At 33.0% G+C, this 19729-nt stretch overlaps 1 protein-coding gene across 2 annotated transcripts in view; it reads left to right on the top strand.

The window, feature by feature from the left end:
- LOC135848774 (E3 ubiquitin-protein ligase goliath-like) overlaps positions 1-19729 on the top strand; it is an 88334-nt gene that overhangs the window by 39907 nt on the left and 28698 nt on the right. For both annotated transcript variants that reach the window (XM_065368769.1, XM_065368768.1), the window contains exon 3: positions 11206-11323. In XM_065368769.1, the coding sequence (XP_065224841.1) occupies positions 11206-11323 (118 nt within the window). The remainder of the gene's footprint in view (positions 1-11205; positions 11324-19729) is intronic.

Genomic DNA, 19729 nt, shown 5'->3' with positions numbered 1-19729 from the left:
TGAAATTGAAGCAATTTTTTTAATGCGTTGACTTTCTGTCGAAAAATCTAGAAAATGTCATTAAATCGCTGAAAATACTTCTTCTAAGTTTAAAAAAAAGATAAATCTGTCAAATACCACAGAATTTTGAGACATACTTACTTTTTGTTCAAAATTAAAGAATTTTTTCAAAAAAATGTTGTCAAAGTGTAGAATTTTTTTTGCAGCTGTCCTAAATTAATCTTACCAGTGAATTTGTACAATTCATCAATTTCGATCGATCTGAAATTTGGCTCAATGAAAGAGCATGTGACCCAGACCTCAGAACTCAATTTTCTGCTGCCGAAGTTGATATTTTGATTTTTGGCGAATTTTTAAAAATGGCCAAAATAGCCTGTTGGTAATATTAATTTTCTACAAAAAGAGCCAACATAGAAATAATAAAAATCTGAAATTCGGTTTGTATGCTAAATTAACCCCTCCCCCTTCCGGAATCGATTACCACCATTTTTGGATCGATCTGGAGCCTCCAGCAAAAGTTGACTTTTCGCCAGCGATTTCAAATCGCTCCCGAAGGTGAATTGTAATAATCTTTGGAAGCTGAAAATTTAATCCTGCCATAAGTTCGTTATTCCAAATCAATTAGTCAAAATTCTGAAAAAATGTCTAATTTTCAAAACAATTCCAAAATTGTCAATTTTTGCAACAAAATGCTCGTAACTTCGCTTACTTCACAAAGTCGACCCCTTCCCCGAATCGTGTCACTTTTTTTTCGGCCCATCTTGAGCCTTGAGCAAAAGTTGTCTTTTCTCCAGCAATTTCAAATTGCTCCAGAAGACGTTGTAATCAAACCCATTTCCAGATTTTTAGCATTTATTTTTTTCCAATTCAGTTACCAGAAGCAATGACCTTCCAATTATTAAAAGGTCATTTCAGGTAGTGATGCTGCCTCTTCAGTAAAAACATAGATAAAAAATTTCCATTCATTCATAATTTTTAAAAAAATTGTCAAAAATTGAAAGGTGAACTTGAGTTTAATTTGAATTTGTCGGTTGAAGATCATTGCAAAAATTACCTGCCTAAAAAATCAAAGAATGCAGAGATTCTGAAAAAAAAAATTGTGTCAACCGTGTTCACGCAATCGATCCACCAGGAACAGAAATCCTCCACATACAAACGAATGAAAATTAAACTCTCGCCATTAAACGAGTGTTTACAGTACAGAAGACATGTATTGTACATTGTACACTTTGCACACACTCGTGTATATAGAGGTTGGTAGGTACTCGTAAAAACCACCTTCAATTTATTTGCCATCTTTTAAATAAATTTCCGATTAAAATATGCGCATAAATTTAACGCTTCGAGGAGACACGACGTTTGCATACAGCACATAGTAGATTGGCCGAACTCGATACAACGAGACAGGAAGACGAAAGTTGCAATGGAGCAGAAGGGGAAAAAGAACGTAAATTTTTTAAAATGCGGTAAACGTTCCAGTGGCGTGGACGAGAGTCGAGTGGAGGATCTCAGTACGCTAAACGATGAATCAGTTCTACACGTTTCCGGGTCTTTTTTTCACCCTTTCGCATGGAAGAGTTTTACCTGCTGCTTGTATACCTATCGGACAACGACGAAAAAAATGATATTTAGGTTTGTCAGAAGGGCAGAAGGGGTGCGCTGATGTTGCGATTTTGTGCTACATCGTTTCATTTTAGATATTATTTGTATGAAATATATTATGGCACAGTAAGCGTAGAGGGAACAAAACCAACCAAATATTCGAAAAACCGCGTGATACGCCAAAGTTACTCTACGTCGATATTTTTGGCACTGAAAAGGATCACAGAAATGAGGATACGATAATACCCCTCCCGTAGCCATCACCATCAATTCGCCCTCATTCATGTGTACACCTATATCGTCATAATATACCTACCACCTACCTACCTATAACTGCGAACGAATTTTTTACACCAGGCATCGATTTTTGTTGCTTTTTTCAATACAAAGTAGGTTTTCTATAGGAGCTTTTTAGCGAGCTTCGAGCTATCATTTCTTTGATAAAGGTAGGTATTGCAGTCATTGTACCCAAATCGAATATGTATGCGAGGTTATATAGCGAATTATCGAGTATAAGGGAGAAAAATTATCTCCGGATATAGGCTTCAGTACATTTATAAGCGAAAAATTACCCATACAGATTCGGTTATTTATAGCATCCTGGTCTGAGCTACGTAATCGATATCCGACGACGATTTTTTTATCGTTTTTATAACCGTACCTCCAGTTGTATTCCATCCATCTTGATTTATTATTCCCTGTGACTAGCTATAAGTATTTGTAATAATTGACAAGGTGAAAAATAACGTGTCGAGAAAAAAGCGCGCGTGTTATTGATCAAGTTGACTAAAGCTTTTTACTCCACATTCCCATGCTTTTATCGCGCTGAACCAAATTAATACGAAAACCAGAGATGTCTAGACGTGAACTTTTCGCACGAATTCCAGATCTCAAAACGTGATGTAAAATTTATGAAGTTTTTAATATTTTTTCTTCGAATTTTTGTGTTGAATGGATCTGCGGAGGGGAGGACGACGATTGATTCTTGTTAAATGAGAATGAAATTCGAGTCATAATTTGGTACTGAGGCGAAGAGGAGGGGAACTGGGAGCCGAGAACGAGAACCAATCGAAAAAGTAAGGTTATTTTAATTTTTCACGTCCTCAAAATCATACTTACGAGTACTTCAATGATTTTTTTCAAATTTGCAGAGGGGAAAGTGTTGTAGATTGAACATTAAGTCCAATAAAAAACCAATTTAAGGTCATACTTCTGTTCATAGATTTCAAATTTCCGCTCTATTTAGGGTATATTAGGACCCCGAGGGGGAGGGGGCGGTTAAATTGGAAAATTGAGATCATATTCGTATTCAGTGCCTTGCCTTTAAGAACACGACAATCGATCACACGATGACTTAATTCTTTTTGTTTTGTATTTTTTTTTGCAATTTCGACACCATTTTTTGGAAGTGAATTCCTCTTTTACTTCGATAGAGTCCTCGTTAAAATTCTATGCTTCAAAATCGCTTCAAAACTTACCTACATACATCGATGATAATATTCACGTAATCTTCAATCACAACACAACTCGCTCACGGAGCGAAATATTCTCAGAAAAAAATCAAAATTTTGAAACTTTGAGTTTTCATACTTAAATGGGATGAAAAGTTGAATATTTACGCGACAAGTTCGAAATGTCACGTCGAAGAACAACCCAAGAATCTCAAATGAGCAGTGAACCAGTGAATTCTCAAGAGTCGAAAAATTTCCAATTTGAAATTTTCAAACACAATCATAGTGAAACTAAGAATTTTACATCAGGAGCTTGAATTTTTTACGTGCTCATTTTAAGCAATCAAAGTCTTGTAAAAACTTTAGATCTTATTCCCACCTTTCGAGTATTTTTCTATTCTTATTCCGTATACGAGCACTTTTCGTATTATGAGCATGGTGCATTTATTTGCCTTTCCGTACTAAAGTCATTTTTTCTACTTACCCAATGACCTAAAACTTTACGGTAATACCTACTACTAAGCGTGGATTGGCCGTTTGAAGAATTTTTATGGCTTCTTTATTACTTTTTTTCAAAACGACTTCAAAGAAATGCATTTGCAAAAGCTGAAAAAAAAACGCAGTAAAGAAGGAAACGTGTATTTCCTACGTGAAAGGAAGTTATACCAATATTGTAAATCGTATTCCGCGTTGAACTTTGCTAAGTAGGTCTAGGTATAGGTACTTGAAATTGAATACAGCGTTATTCGCGGATCCACTTGTGTGCAAAAAAGATGATCGAAAAAGAGAAAAAATTCGATAAATAAAAAACACACGTGTTTTTTTTTCTTCAAAAACGATGCAATTTAATGCAAAGTACTCTCAGATACAACTTTATTCAAAAGAGGATAAAGTTGAAAGAAAACATAACGTAACCTCGGCGAAATAATTTTTTCTAAATATCATTATAAAGTAAATCTTTTCATTTTATTCATTTTCTAAATCCTCGAGAAGCCTTAAGCCACGACACAACGACGTGCTTTCTCGTCATCCATATCCGCTACGCTATATTACTTTAGCACACGATGAACCGAGCTTATTGCACTTTTACTAAATTACCTTCCAATTATCTAAAAAGCTTTAAACGAGCAGCTTTTACAGTACCTACGATTAAAAAGCCTGCGGAGATGTAGAGAAAAATACCTACACAGAGTAAAAGCTGTACAACTTTGTACTCGTATACCTTGGTCGGATGATTTTGTTTTCATTTACAGCAGATGTAGGTCTGGGTACGGCGAGGATGTTAAATTGAGATTTTTTTCGCCATTGCTTGATTCACGGATGAGAGAAGTTTTCAGATTTAAACCAACACCTACCTATTCTAAACACGCTGTCTTGTTAATGAAATTTTTCATTGCGTGACGCGATGTATACTCGTATTATCTATATGTAGTGAAATACATAATAAGTTGAACGATAAGATAACCCTGATTTACGAAGAAATCGATCGACGAGATTATCGCCTTGGCCAGTTCAATAGGACATGTTGTCTTGCATTCCAGCAGCTTTGGTTTCATTTAGTTTCATTCTACCTAATCATGATGTATACAAATGAATGATACAACCATTAAAACTAAACACCAACGAACGTTTTAGATCAAGTTCGTATTAGAGTCTGTTTCAGTGGACAGGGCATTGCCCTCTACATGGACTACCTTATTAAAGATCTGGCTGTTTGTCTTTTTCGGAGGAAAATTCATATTAAACTGAGGATAAGAAGATCAAATAATTGTGTTGAAAGTCAGTCAAATTTATTTTCAAAATTATTATAACAGGCTTGGGTTACTTTTTCTGAGTTTTGGTCACCATATGTGTACTTCTACGTCAAAAGGGCCCATTCGGTCGGTGTCGAGAAGGGTATAGATTTTATTTTTCAAAAATCAAAATAAGCTTCCAATGTTCTCCGGTGGATTCCAACAGTGTTTTGAGTGTGAAGCTGTCCATGAAAGCTTCACGTTCGCACGCCATTTAAATCAATTGGAAAACTTTGGAAGATTGTACCGATTTTTGAAAAATAAAATCTACACCCTTCTCAGCACCGACCGAATGGGCCCTTTTGACGTAGAAGTACACATAATTATAGTTGTTTTTTTACACAAATTTTCAAATATTCAATTTTTTCAGTATCTTTTTTCATCTTTTCCAATTGGCTACAGTCCATTTTATGCGATACATTTACAAAGCCATGCCTTTTGCCAAATAATTTGTCAAAATTTCCAAATAGGTAGATCACTCATTTATTTCTGAATATTGTCGCTTTTTTGCAAAAAAAAAAATCAAAAAATCTTCAGTTTTTTCTAAAAATTGATTTTTTTAGTCAAAAAATGTCTTAAAGTCTCAATTTGTAGCCAAAAAATTGAAAAAAACTCTCCCATTTTCAACAAAGGTCCCAAAACAGTATCATTTTTTTTGCCAATAATAAAATTGTCAAAAATTCCTGTTTTTTGCTAAATTAATATCTACCTAGGTACCTACTATTAATTTTTTCGAAAAATGTTTAAAAAGTTTTGATGTTTTTCAAAAATTGAACTAAGCTTTTGCTTTTTGCAAAAACTGCCAAAAATTACAAACAAATATCCTTCTTTTACCCAACAAAATTTCAAAAAAGAAGTCTTCTCACTTTTACAAAAAAATAAGCGAGGAAAAATGTTATTTCTTTGCTAATAAAAAAAAATCCCAAAAACTGTTAATTTCTGCTACAGTTGTCAAATTTTTGTTTTTTAAAAAATTCTCACAATTGCTAAAAACTTTCACTTTTTTTTTCAAAAATCTTCAAAAGATTTTTTTTTTAGAAATTGTTAAAAAGTATTATTTTTGTCTATACTTAAGTAAGTTAATTGCCACTAAGTCCTGCTTTTTGTTAAAATTGTCAATGTTAATTTTTTCTAAAAATTGTCAAAATTGAAAAATTCTCTGTTTTTTACAAAAAAATGTTGGAAATTCTTACTCGTTTCCAAAAACTGTTCAAAGGTCATGCCTTTTGCCAAAAATTACAAAGAGATTAGAATCTTCGTCGTTTTACCCGACAATATTTCAAAAAAGTCTCACTTTTCGAGACAAATTGCAAAAAAAACGTGATTTTTTGCCAATAATTCCCAAACATGGCTAATTTTTGATAAAGTTGCAAAATTCTCGCAATCGCTAAAAAATTTTCACTTTTTTTCCAAAAATTATTAAAAAATCTCGCTCTTTTCCAGAAGTTTTCAAAAAAGTATCATTTGTTTGCCAAAGATTGTCAAAAACTTTCAAACTTCAAAAATTGTGCAAAAATCTCGAATTTTGTAAAAAAATTCAAAAAGATAAGTCTGGCGTTATTTTGCAAAAAATTTGAGTTTCTGCTAGGAATTACGAAAATGCTCACCTACTTTGTTGCCAAAAATTGTTGAAAAGTCTTTTTTTTTCATCATCAAAAAGTTTCAAAATTGTACCTAGTTCAACTTTATAAAATTAAACTGCAGAATATTTATTTCAATTTATACCTACCTAATGTTCTGTATTTATTTTTTTTCTTCATTAAAATGTTTTGCTCGCGTTTTGTCACTTTTTGGTTACTTTTTCAGAGTATTTTGGTTACTACATAAAAAAAAATCAGTACGAGCCATGCGGTTGTATTTGTGGTAATTTTCCAATTTTGATGCCCACTATCGAAGTGATCAAGGATATAGGTGTTTTAAGGGTCAAATTTGAAAAAAGAAACTCCCAGAAGACTCCTGAAGTTGCTTTTCTAACTACCTAAGTACTCTAATTTCGTTAGTTTTTCTTTCAATTTTTTAAAACCTTATTAAAATTTGATATAAAAATCCAAAGGGAAACTTTGAAAATATAAAATAATAGCCTACAGGCTGCGACGTGATATACACAGAATTACTATACAGTGCACAAAAGATACACCCGAGTGGAATTCGTAGTATTAGATTCCAAATGGTTTTTCAATTCGAAGAAAAAATGTTCAGAAAGCATTATGTACTGGTCTCTTACCGCTTATCAAATTACCCCCGGAAAACGCACAATTACGAAAGCTTACATTTAGAAAAAAAGAACGAAAAGATGATCAATACTAAGCACACAGGACGCGTCTTCTTGTTCTTAGTACAAAACTTATGATAGACTTACCCTTGGGAAGAAATCGTCGAAAAAGAATATTTCATCGTCGAATTGGAAGTTTATCCTTTAGATATTGAATGGCTTTTTGGTATCGCGACCATATTTTCCCCCCATCTTGTGCGTATTTTCCAGATTAAGCGACAAATTTTCGTAAAATTTCATCGAATCGATTTTCACTTCCTTACGCCGAAGAAAAGTTATAGAGAGTAATATAATGGGCTTCAGTCGACAACTGTTATAAAATTTTGCGTTTTTGTAGGCGTCATCGTCATCTTGCTGGAAAATTATGTAGCCGAATGGGATATCTTCTTCATTTTATGTAAAAAATTATTACTCGTCGGAGTAATTTATGACTAAATGATAGAAAAAGTATACTCGATTTATCAGGATATAGTAATCAAGAACGATGCATTTTAGTGTGGTTTTATACTTACCAACTGGTTTTTTTCATTATGGTGTTCACCTTCGTTTTATAATGTTACAAGGAAGAGGGTTAAAAGTTATCGAGTATTGTGTATCTTGACAGCACGAGGGATATTTTCATTTCGAATTCTGCTAGCTTAAAATTTATATGGAAAAACTTGCGCCGGAATTTCCAACCAACATCGTGTTGCGGTTGTTATTATTACTTATACCTACCTACCTTTTTAAAAAAGTTTTTTTCTCTATTTGAAAAACTCTCCGGTATGGCGAATTTTTATTTAAACTTTCAAGATGTTTGCTATAGTGTTGAAATGGTACCTTTTTTTATGCCTTCGCAAACTTGAATTTACATATTGAAATGGGGTAATAGGCCTTTTTCACGTGTACTCTTCTCGAAATAATCCTGTCACATGAATTACTGGCACGTACGCATTATAAGACCTTGGTATTCGAAAGATTTTCTTCTTAGGAGTCGAATAAAAGTAAAGGTTATATTCCAAAAAAAAAATATACGTAACGGAGCGATGTTGAAGATGAAGAATATAGAAGATGTAGATAAAAGTCCCAACGAGGAGATGCGAAAAATAATATACGAGTAAAACGGTGGTTTTTTACGCGCCGACGCCACAAATTGCGCTCGAATTGAAACTCCGGCTGATTATAAATTCAAAAAGTAATTAAACTTTTGTAGTCGGAATTATATTGTGCAGTTTGTTTGTTGGCAATCTTCTCTTTTCTCTCGGTACACAAATACTTTGGGATAAATTTAAAATCTGCCAGCATTAAGTTGAACGACATGATGGCGAAACGAATATTTTAATAAATTAGTTTTGTTTTGATACTCTTCTCTATGCGGATACCTAAGTATACTTACTTATGATGAAAGTATATGAGCAACATTTGCTGATGATATATTAATCCACCGGTGGAGCGAAATTACTTTAGTGGGATGTTTTCCACCCCCGAATGTTTTACACCGACTTATTCGATGAAATTTCTGTAATTTTGTACTTGTGTTTTCTTAATTTTTTTAACCAATTATACCTACCAAAGTGAATATTAAACTGACAAAATTGTCTAGAAAACGATTCCTTATGTTCTGCATTGATTCACGTTTCGTGTCATAATTTCAGAATAGATCGTTTTTTGGCTTCTCAAAATTTGAGGAAACTTAGCTTGAATGTTATTTTTAGATTCGTTTTATATTTTTCTCGCTCGAATTCGTATTTTATACGATTTGTTTCAAAATATAATTTTATATTTTTAGAGTTTACAGTTTTCAAACCGAGCTGTTTCGCTGTGTTGAAATGGGGGGGGGGAAGGATATAATTAATCGAAATGTTCCATTTTTCATCACTCATTTCTGGGACTAATTGACAACAATTTTTTTCTTGAGTTACATTTTTATTTCGAAAAAAATCAACAATCGCCCCCTCAATGTATAAGCAGCTGGAAATTTGAGCTCTTCATTCGTCACGTCAGGATTTTGTTCATGGGGCAATGCAATCGAGAAAACTGCTCAGGAACCAGCATAAATAAAACTGTTGTAAAAGCTCACAAATTCAAAATTTTGATTTTTCATAAAAATTTGTAAAACGATTTTCAAATAGGTAGCTGCATTTTTGTACCATTCTTAAGTTTTTGATTCATTTTCAAATTTGTTTTTGTGTGTGAGCTTTTTTTCACAATTTTTTGTTCAACATTTTGAAAGAGATTCATCAAAGTTGTTGGTTTTTATACGTATAAAATTTGCATCAGAATCCCTTAGAATAAACCTCTTTTATTCTCTTAAATAATGCAAGTTTTTTTGCACGGAGTTCTCAGAGTTTAAGAAAACCAAAAAATGAAAGAAAGAATAATTTTTGAATTTTTTTTGGAGGATTACGGAATGTTTTTTTCTAAAAAAGGGTGTGTTTGGAGAAATTTTGTCAAAAAAATTCAAAATTTCAGAAAAATGTTGATTTTTTTTATATTTGGGATTCTTTATTGGAACATCAATGTTGCTTTAGGTGTACGAGGGGAGTTTTTTTTTTGGAAAATGAGGTTATATTGAAATATTCTGGCGCAGAAACATAAAATAAAAAAAAAGTTCATCAATTCTTTCAGTTTCATGTTTTGTTGATTTTGTCGTTTTGGGTGGGGGAAGGGGGGTCTCATACAATACAGGAAAACTCCAAATACTCAGAAGACCGGTAGAGGTTTTTTATTTAAGAAGAAAAAATTTAGAAAACTTACGAAAATTGAAAATTTCTATTAAAAATTTATTCATTACATTTTATCATTTTTTTTTTCGATTTTGGGGACTTTCAGTGACCATATTTTTTTGAACTTTGACGAAAATTAAAGAATATGGAAATCTTTAGGAGGTGGAAGCATGAAAAAATGAAACTTCAAAATGATGACGACTTTGATGAAAGGTTTGAATGGTTGAAAATTGGTAAGAAGTTGATGAAATACTATTGAAAATGTGCAAAAAACACAAAAAATTCCTTTACCTCATTTGAAAATTATCTATTGAAGATGTTGTAAAAATTCATAAGATCTTGAGAAATCTACTCAAAATATACCGAGACCAACAATATTTTTCAAAAATATTGGCGAAAAGCAGCATCCACGTAAAATTGTCAGCAGTGCCGAAAAATCAGTAAAATTTACCACAATAAAGTTTTCCAAAAAATGTCAAAAATAGCTTCAAATAAGAACCTATGTAATATGAACAAAATTACTCAAAATTATGAGGAAATTTGAAAAATGTTTACACAAAGTTGATGAAAAATTGAAAAAAATTGATGAAGCATCATTAAAATTTTGTACCTAAAATATTGCTAACATCTCCTCGAATTTGTATGAAAATCACCGAAAATTGAATGAAAATTCATAAAATATTGCATCAATTTGAAAAAAATAAAGGGCCCTTCCCAATAAATGGAAAAATTTGCCTTTCATCAAAAAATTGTTGTTTTCAATCCCAAAAGTGGTCGAAATGACGAACAAATTGTTAAAATAAAACATGCTGAAAATAACCTGGTTTTTATTTAATTTTAGGCATTTCTCATTTTTGAGAATAATTTGATATGATAGCTGCATGATAACATGCAAAAAATGATATTTTTGAGACATTTAGTGATCACCCTGTATATACAGACAAATAGGTATGGCATGTTGAAAAAAAAATACGAGTAGAAAAATTCTTGAAAAAAAAATGCTCCAAACATAAAGTTGATTCTTTACAAGATTGTACTCGTTGAGGGTAGGATTTAAAAGGTGGTACATTTGAGCGGGGAAAAAAATTCACAAGATGTTTTTTTCACTTTTATTGTGTCGCTATGTACGCTTTCGAGAGATTCTTACGCTCGTTAGATCTCTATAAATTTACGTCGTGTTTTGAAAGAGGTACTGCTCGTCTTGTACAGCGAGATATCCGCGGGTATGCTTTTAACGATACGCGCCAATGCACCGCAGCAGCTTTACATTACGTGTGCAAGTCTTAATGTGGCAGTGAACTTTGATAAAGTTCAACGTTTCGCGTTTATTATATGTATACGAAAATACCGTTACTTACAAATAATTGGTAATTTTGTTGCAGGACTTCTGTATTATTCGTCAGCGTTTCCTTCATCGTATTAATGGTCGTATCATTAGGATGGATTATATTCTACTACGTGCAAAAGTGTCGATATATTCATGCCAAGGAAAGACTATCGGTGAGTGTTGGCCAATTTTACTTATTATACGTGGAACTAATTCTGTTCGCGACATGTTGCATAAAAATTCAATGTACGTAGACGTACATAAGTGTGTGAAAGATTTAAAAAATTGACGTGTATTGGTCTACAGGTGGACAATTTATACGAATAGTGTATTCGATACATAAATCTAGTTGGGTTCTACCTATCTATCACAGAGCCAGAGGTGCAAAAATATCTTAATACATAAGAAGGGGAAAAAAATGAAAGGTTACCAGATACACTTAGGTACCCAGCTCTCTGCCTACACAGAAATCATATAGCCTATAAAAAAAGAAACAAATTCGATTTCGTAAAAACTGTTTTTACTCGAAATTATTATTATTTTTTTTTTCGGTGACGATATCGATGATGATGTTTATTAAGGGATTTGTATTTCGTGTAAGTTTTAAGGGTACGGATTTGTTTACACAATTGATTTTCGCTCGAAAAATATTCACGCTAATATGGAAATATATTAAATTGGGATATTGATATTTTTTTTCTAATAAGGATACGAGATCCGATGTGACGTCGTCGTCGTAAAAATCTGTAATAAAATATTCAAAATGAAAATTGAAACGATTGCTCTATAGAATAACTCCTGCGAGATATATTTCAAATGCTTTAAATCAACCCGTGTTGCGCAGATGTACTTAACTTGTGACGTACGAGTTGTTGAGTCGTATTACACGCCGTATTATGAGTTTGCTTCTCATTTTGGGAATTTTGATACCCGACTTGATTAGGTACCTGTCTAGCGCCTACTATATTTTTACCTATGTTTGATTTAATCGATACATTTTCCTGTCATGTACTCGAGTTTAAAGTGATGACGTAAGATTCAAGATAAACACGCGGTGAATAACCCATTCAATAGTTTTCAAGCGTTCAAAATTCACGAGTAATCTAATTTTGGTACCAGGACCGAAGACAGAATTATTCATAAGTGAATTCGTAATAGGTATTGTGAAAATTTACCTGTAAAATGATCCGCTTGAAATGTCAATTCCCTGGGTCTTTTGATTTTGATGTTGGACAATTCCCAAAATGATATCTATTTTTTGCTCGTTTTGAAAAGTTTGATCTCTGATTCGGATTCTGATTCTGGAAACTGTTTGACCCAAAAATCAAAACTAGACTTTGCAAACCACGTTTGATTTTGACATCGGAATTGCATTTTTAGAAATTTTGGGACCCAGGCTCCATTCTAAGGAACTCAGTTTTAGTTTTGAGGACAAACAATTGTCAGAACGAAAATCACCTCCTTCGAAAACATAGATTTTGACATTGTCTTCAGTCCTCCCCTCACTCTTCCGGAGAGCGAAATTTTGATTTTGGGGTCAAATAGTTTTTAGAATCGGAATGAGCGTCGTCGAAAACCTTCAATTCGATACCCATATCATTTTTTCGATGGTTTGAATTTTATTACCCCCTCCCCCTTGACTTTTTGAAAATATGTATACTTATCCCAAAAAATGTAGAATATGATGAAAATCTCACAGGTGCAATTCGTTCGTGTTCATTTCTTTCTTTTTTTTTAGTAAAAAAACGTAAATTTTCAGTAGGGCACACTGAACCCCCCCTTCCCCCAATTTTGGTAAAAAAAAATTGAAAATCTAGTAACATATCGTTTGTTATGTTCTCGATAACGCTGATTCCAAATTTCGACTTGGTTTTTCGTTATGAGCTCCCAAAGCCCCGCAATAGACCCTTAAATTTCAAAAAATTGAAAAAATTGTGTAACCTAGGTTTGTTGGGTTTTTAGAGAACCTGATTTAATTTTTTTTTTTTTTTGAACAGACTTAAAAAGGCCATCACTTCAACAAAAAATAATCAAGCGCTAATAAATTACCATAAACACGACGATTTTATAATGCACGCGTACAATGCTCGCCATCAGTAATTACTCGTCGATATTTTGACGGAAGTTTGGCATAATTTCAGTGTATACTCGATTCCAATGTCATTTCGTTTTCTACATCGTCGAGCTAATTAAGTAGTAATTTTTACGATGTCAATAGGTGAATGATCTTCGTACACAATGTAAACATATTTACCAAACAATGTACGACTAGCATCGAAAAAATATCGATAAAACCAACCAAAAATGGTGTTATTTTTTTTTTTCGTTTCAATTTCACGTCCCATTAATCTATACGTGCATTTATCTGTCCGACTTCGGACGGTTATTTTTTCACAGAGAGTGATAAATTTGGCCCTGTGCCATTTAGAAATTCAAATTAAAACGATTAATTTTCAATTACTCGTAATCAACGATGACATAATTTCTGTATCGGTCTCGCAATAGAGGCGAAAAAAAATCTCAACCCTCTTTCTATTAGCAGCGTAATAAAGCTCGTATTTGGTTATTTCTCCTTCTAAGTATCTAATTTCGTCGTCGTAGACCCCTTTATTAGTACCTAACTCGAGAAGCTTTTTTTTTTTATCTCGATACCAACGAGCTTTTCTCTAAATTGTACACGTTTCGAAGCTAAATTTGCGTATACTAAATTGAAATTTTACAACATTCTGCTGCCGGCTCGTTTAATTTCATGAAAAAAACATCGCATTACGCTTCGGGCTACAAAATTTTTAACTCGTTCCTAGACTAACCAAGGTAGTACGTAGTAGCTGAGCTGATACTTGTGGTTTTCATTGGTAATTTGATTTTATCATCTTTGCGGTGTGACTGGCGATTGAAATAGTGTGGGGTTCTCTTCGTATAGATGTTATTTTAGAGGGCCAGTAACTGTACGAGTACATTGTATAGAGTAAATATCTAGATGGGCGAGAATGCAGCGAAAATGAAAAAAATAGGTCTCGTACAAAAGCCAATTTTCATTCCAGAAAGTTTAACCGAGACTATTTTCTTCTTATCGTTGTTACAAAAGCTGCGAGAGATGAAAACAAACGAGCGAGCGTTTCTTCCGGTTGAACACTACCACACGGTGTAGGAAGTCGATGTTCAATATTCATTCTAGACACGACGAGCTATTAAATAATTTTCATAGCACTTCTGGAGAATCATATTAGCGCCGGTATTATTTCCCGGTACATTTAGCCATCGCCACTGATACCTATTACTACATATACTTGTAGGTAGGTAAAAGACACTCTCGATCCCACCGTTTAGGTTAAATAATGATCCGAGGCACCGTCTCCGCGTCCTCATTCGACATAAACACTGGCACTTGTTCAACATTTATCAAGAATTTACCACGCTCGTAATCGCCTTGACATTGCGAACGCGATGCTGGCTGACATTGGCAGTATAATGTCGTACCTTATGACTTTTCATTATGAAAATCAATAGCCATACGAAGAACGACGAGTTCTCTACTATGGTTAATGAAGTATTCACTAAGAGGCAAAAGAGCTTGTGCCAGTAATCGGATTTTCGCTCTTTCAATACCTTATACCTACCTAGTATACTCTTTTTGCTATACATTCGTGCGCATTAAGTTATTGTTGGTCGTCTGAACATTTTACGTCCTAATGTAAACCTAGTTATTCGGTATGCGTAAGCTTTACGTATTAAGAAGTAAGCAATATTGCAACAGCATGCAGCAGGGCATGAATGCGTCAAGCAGAAGAACACTAATGAGAAAAACCATCTCGTCTCATATATGGTGACTTACGCCACGCGCGCACACGTTTCTCTATAAGTTTATAAACTAGACATTGAATGATCAAAGATGAATGCACTCATTTAACTGTACCCGGTGACATTTTAACGTAAGACGGTTTGTATGAAGCTGGATCGTCGAGTCGTAAAAAAAAGGAGGCCCGCGTTCGGGCGCCGTCACTTGTATTTTCAATGTCGATGAACAGATTCATGAAATTTCTATTGCATGTAATGTGATAGGTTTTTATTCTCCCTTTACCGAAATTAGCTCATTCTGGATGGAAAATGAGATTTTGAAAATTGCAGCTCAAATGGTCAATTTCAACCCATGCAGCTCCAAGTCTCCTTTCTTCGTAGGGACTTTTTTTTGCCAGAAATTATTAATGCTTTTTGCCAAAAATCGGCAAAAACACTCACTTTATATAGCAAAATTGCTAAATAATTTCAATCTTTTATCCGAAAATTAACCCACACCGTGTTTTTTTCCAAAAAACATAAATTTGTCAAAACTATCCTTTTTTTACAAAAATTTCAAAAAATGTCATTTTTTGACTATGGGATACTGTAATTACCTGAAAGATCCACTTTTTGCAAACATTTTTGAAGTCCTGTTTTTCGACAAAAAATCAAGTCTCTTTTTTCCCCCAATAATTCTCTATAAATTTCAATGTTATTTTTTTCTAAAAATGATCCAAAAGAATCACTTTTTCCACAAAGATTGTAAAAAAATATCAACTTTTTTCCAAAATCGCAAAAAATCCTGCTTTCTGCAATAATTGTCAAAGTATTGTTTTTTGGCGAAAATTGACAAACAAAATCATTCGTTAGCAAAATTGCAAACAAAATTCATTTTTCCCCCAAAAATTCCAAAAAGTTTCACTTTTTTGTGAATTTCTGCTTCTGGCTAAAATTGTCACAAATTCTCGATTTTTCAAAAATTTGCAAAAACGTTTGCCTTTTACCAAAATTTTTAAAAGTCAGATGAATATTTTTGTGCAAAAAATTAGTAAAAAAAATCCTGTCATTTGCAAAAATTGCCAATCTTGTTTTTTGTCAAAAATTGACAAAAAAAACTGTTGTTTGCAAAATTGTAAAAAAATTTCACTTTTTTCTCAAAAATTCCAAACGCAGTCTCACTTTTTTTTATAATTTTTGCTTTTTGCAAAAATTGTCACCAATTCTCGCTTTTTTAAAAATTTACAAAAATTTTTGCTTTTCAGTAAAACGTCTATAAATTAGATAGTTTTGCGCAAAAAATTACAAAAAATTGTTCAGAGACTGAAAATCTCGCTTTCTTGACGAAATTTCCTGTTTTTTTGTAAAAATGGTTAAAGTCATGGTTTTTCTCATTAATTGACAGAAACTCTCGCTCCATAGCAAAATTGTTAAAAAGGTCTTTCTTTTTTCCAATAATTCCCAAAAACTTTTGATTTTTGCCAAAAATTGTCAAAAAAATTTTTTTTTAGCAAAATAAGTATTTTTTTGCAAAAAAAACCAAAACGTCTCATTTTCATGCTGAGAGTTCTGCTTTTAGGTAGAATTGTCAAAGTCTCGCTTTTTGCCAAAAATTATCATGAATTCTCGCTTTTTCAAAAATTTTCATAATTTTTTTCTTTGTAGCAAAAATTACATACTAAAAATAGGTAATTGGATATTTTTTTCATCAAAAATTCCAAAAAATTCTCCTTTTATGCTAGATATTGTCCATAAGTCTCACTTTTTTGCCAAAATTGCAAAAAAAGCTGTTTTTTTCCAAAGTTGTCAAGTTTTGTTTTTTGTAAAAATTGACAAGAATTCTTGGTTTTTTTCAAAATTGTTAAGAAATTTCACTTTTTGTCCCAAAAATTCCAAAAAGTCCCAATTTTTCCTAAAAATTGTCTGGTAGGTTTTTTTTGCCAAAAAGTTGCAAAGTATTTCAACTTTTCAAAATTAAAAACCAAAAAGGTTCAATTTGAAAATACTAGTACAGAAATGTTTTGTTCACGTTTGTTACTTTTTTGGTTACCAAAGTTTATTCTTTGGAAAAAAATCTGGTACAAGCCTTGACTTTATTATACATATTTGAGGTTTGAGAACGGATGAGATGAACCAAAGAGGAAAAATATTTTCAATTTTGGTAAATTTTCGTATTTTTTAAAAAAAGTTTTTTGAATTTTAAAATCGATTATTCAGCCGTTTAATGCTATTGTATTGTTGTATTTTTTATTCTGAATATTTTTTTCAACTTTCTTCGTTTTTTCAAAGTATGTACCTATTAATGAGTTTTTTTCATTTTTAAGAACATACTTTCAAAATCTCCTCCCCCTTCTCCCTCTTCCCTCCCACAAAAAAAAACTATTAAAATAAAAAAATTAATCCGATTTTTTATACGACATCGTGTACTTTTTCTTGTTTTCAAAAACTTGCTCGACATTTTTTCATTAATTTCAGTAATAAGCATCATAAATTTCGCTAACTATCCCTTTCTTCGAACACCCTGTCTAAGAATTTTCACAAACCGATTTTCGCGCCCGATCGTTTACGTATAAGTATCCGAGATATTCGCCAACAAGCAGTTCGGTATTCATTAATTTTCTTGCACGAGTTGTTTTGTTTTAAAATCCTATTATGTAATTTTATTCATAAGATAGTTTTATTCAAATGAGAATTCGAAGCTTGTTGTAAGGTACACTATAACGTGCTGTATATACGTGGAATAGCTCAGTGAAACGAGCCATGTTTCGAAGTGAATTATTAAAACCCCTTTTATACTTAGTATTTTATAGTTAACTCGAGTTAATTGTGGATGCTTTCAGTTTACTTACTTACAGACATACCTTGCAGTCTTTCCCCGGAACGTTTTTCATTTGATTAAAAAAAATTACGACTTTATTAATTTTATTTGAAAGTATACAGTTCTCGAGCTCGTTTGTTTTAGATTTTGACGTATTGCTGGGCTTGAATGGGAAATTAAACGAGTTGGATGTATCTTGAAGGGCGTATGCAAAGAAGAGGTTTCGCCTTCGCCTTTGATAAATGTAAACATCTTTTGATGGTGTTTAAAATTGTAATCATTATACTACATAGCAGAAAATTTTACCTTGGTCAAGGATCGAGTCGAAATTTATCTTATTTTACGCCTCGGTGTAATTTTTCCCTTTTATCCGAGATATTTATTCATTTACAGACGTCGAGTCGAGTATTTATAAAGGCCCTGGAGATACGAGTAGAATTGTAGAAATGAAAAACATCGACCGTTCAAAAGTTGTCGGAGATAAGTTTTATTTTTAATGCTATTAATTATACACTCCGAAGAATAAAATGAGGTCTTTTTAATGCATTTTATGCGTTCATTATTTTTTTTTTTTTGAATTAGAATGCAGAAAAATCGTTGAATGACGAGTGAAAAAAGTGATAATTATCTATACGTACCTACCCAATATACGAGTACGTACAAAGGCTCGGAATTAGTCCTTCCTGAAAATGTCGTTTAAGGGTTTTGTGAAATATTTCTAAAATTTCGAATAGTTATTTGATGAGTTCTGTTTGAAACTCAAGAGCTGAGGAATTATCTTCATAAATGTGCTCAATTTTATGATAAAATTTCTAAAAATTGAAAATTTATTCGAAAACCATGATTGTATGTTTTTTATCAGGAATTTGGATTAATTCTGTCAATATTCCTCTACTCTAGCATCATCATTTTTTTTTTTCGAAAACATCCCTATTTTAATAGATGAGGAGGGCTATTATACTCATGAAGGTCAGTGTACGACACCAGCACAGCCAATTATTATCTATTCTAATCAATCAGCGTTTATATTAGCGAGTCCATTGCACATACAAAACGCACGTTTATTAAATATTACATCATATCTCATTGACAGTACCTACGATGTACAGCTATATGAACAAATTTCGAAGTCGATATGGCGCCCAAATGAGGGCGATACGGTGGTCAGAAATATTATTCTCTTCAAACAAACTCTCGATAGGTACCTACCTAATACGATTGTGTTAATTTATGACGTAACGTAATGGTCGGTTTTTACATTAAATAGAAGTATTCATTATGTCATAACGAGCTACGATTATGGTGCAGGGCCACCTCACAGTCACACTACATATATCGAAATACATCAAATATTTGTTCCGGTGAAATCACCGTACACTCGAATGAGCTGCTGGCCATATCACCCGCGCCCAAAGTGCCAAACAATAAATGAAGAATGCACTTCCACTCGAATGTACGCGAAAATTACACCATACAGCGTGACCACGAAGGTTAGCGATACTTAAGAAGTATACTTAATCGCACCCGAAGATGGCATAAAGGGCACTAGCACTTGTGTGGTAAAGAGACTAAAGATACAGATCACGTCATACGGACAATTAAGCAATTCATAAACATGGATAAGTATACGAGAGGTTGACTCGGTGTAATTACACTCTTTTCTGCTGCGGTAGCTCGAGCAATTCGTGCTCACAATCCCACAATAGCACATACTACTACGACGAGTATATGTATAGGTACAATTTTTCTTTCGTTTTAACGTCGAAAAAAAAAAAACACCGCATTGGAGGAAAAAAGCTGAACCGAACGAAGGTCATATCCTGGTTTAAAACAAATCGTCTCTCGTTTTATTTATATGGCTGACACATTAACAACGGCAATTATGCATTAAAAACATTGTGTTTGTGAATGAATAAAGCTAACTTAATTACACCTGTGTCTGTGAAACGAGCGCGGAGCGGTCCATTTAGAAACCAGGAACATT

The sequence above is a fragment of the Planococcus citri genome, chromosome 5 (genome assembly GCF_950023065.1).
Source record: "Planococcus citri chromosome 5, ihPlaCitr1.1, whole genome shotgun sequence".
In the NCBI taxonomy this organism is placed as follows: domain Eukaryota; kingdom Metazoa; phylum Arthropoda; class Insecta; order Hemiptera; family Pseudococcidae; genus Planococcus; species Planococcus citri.
This window is presented reverse-complemented; position numbering and strand designations above follow the sequence as displayed.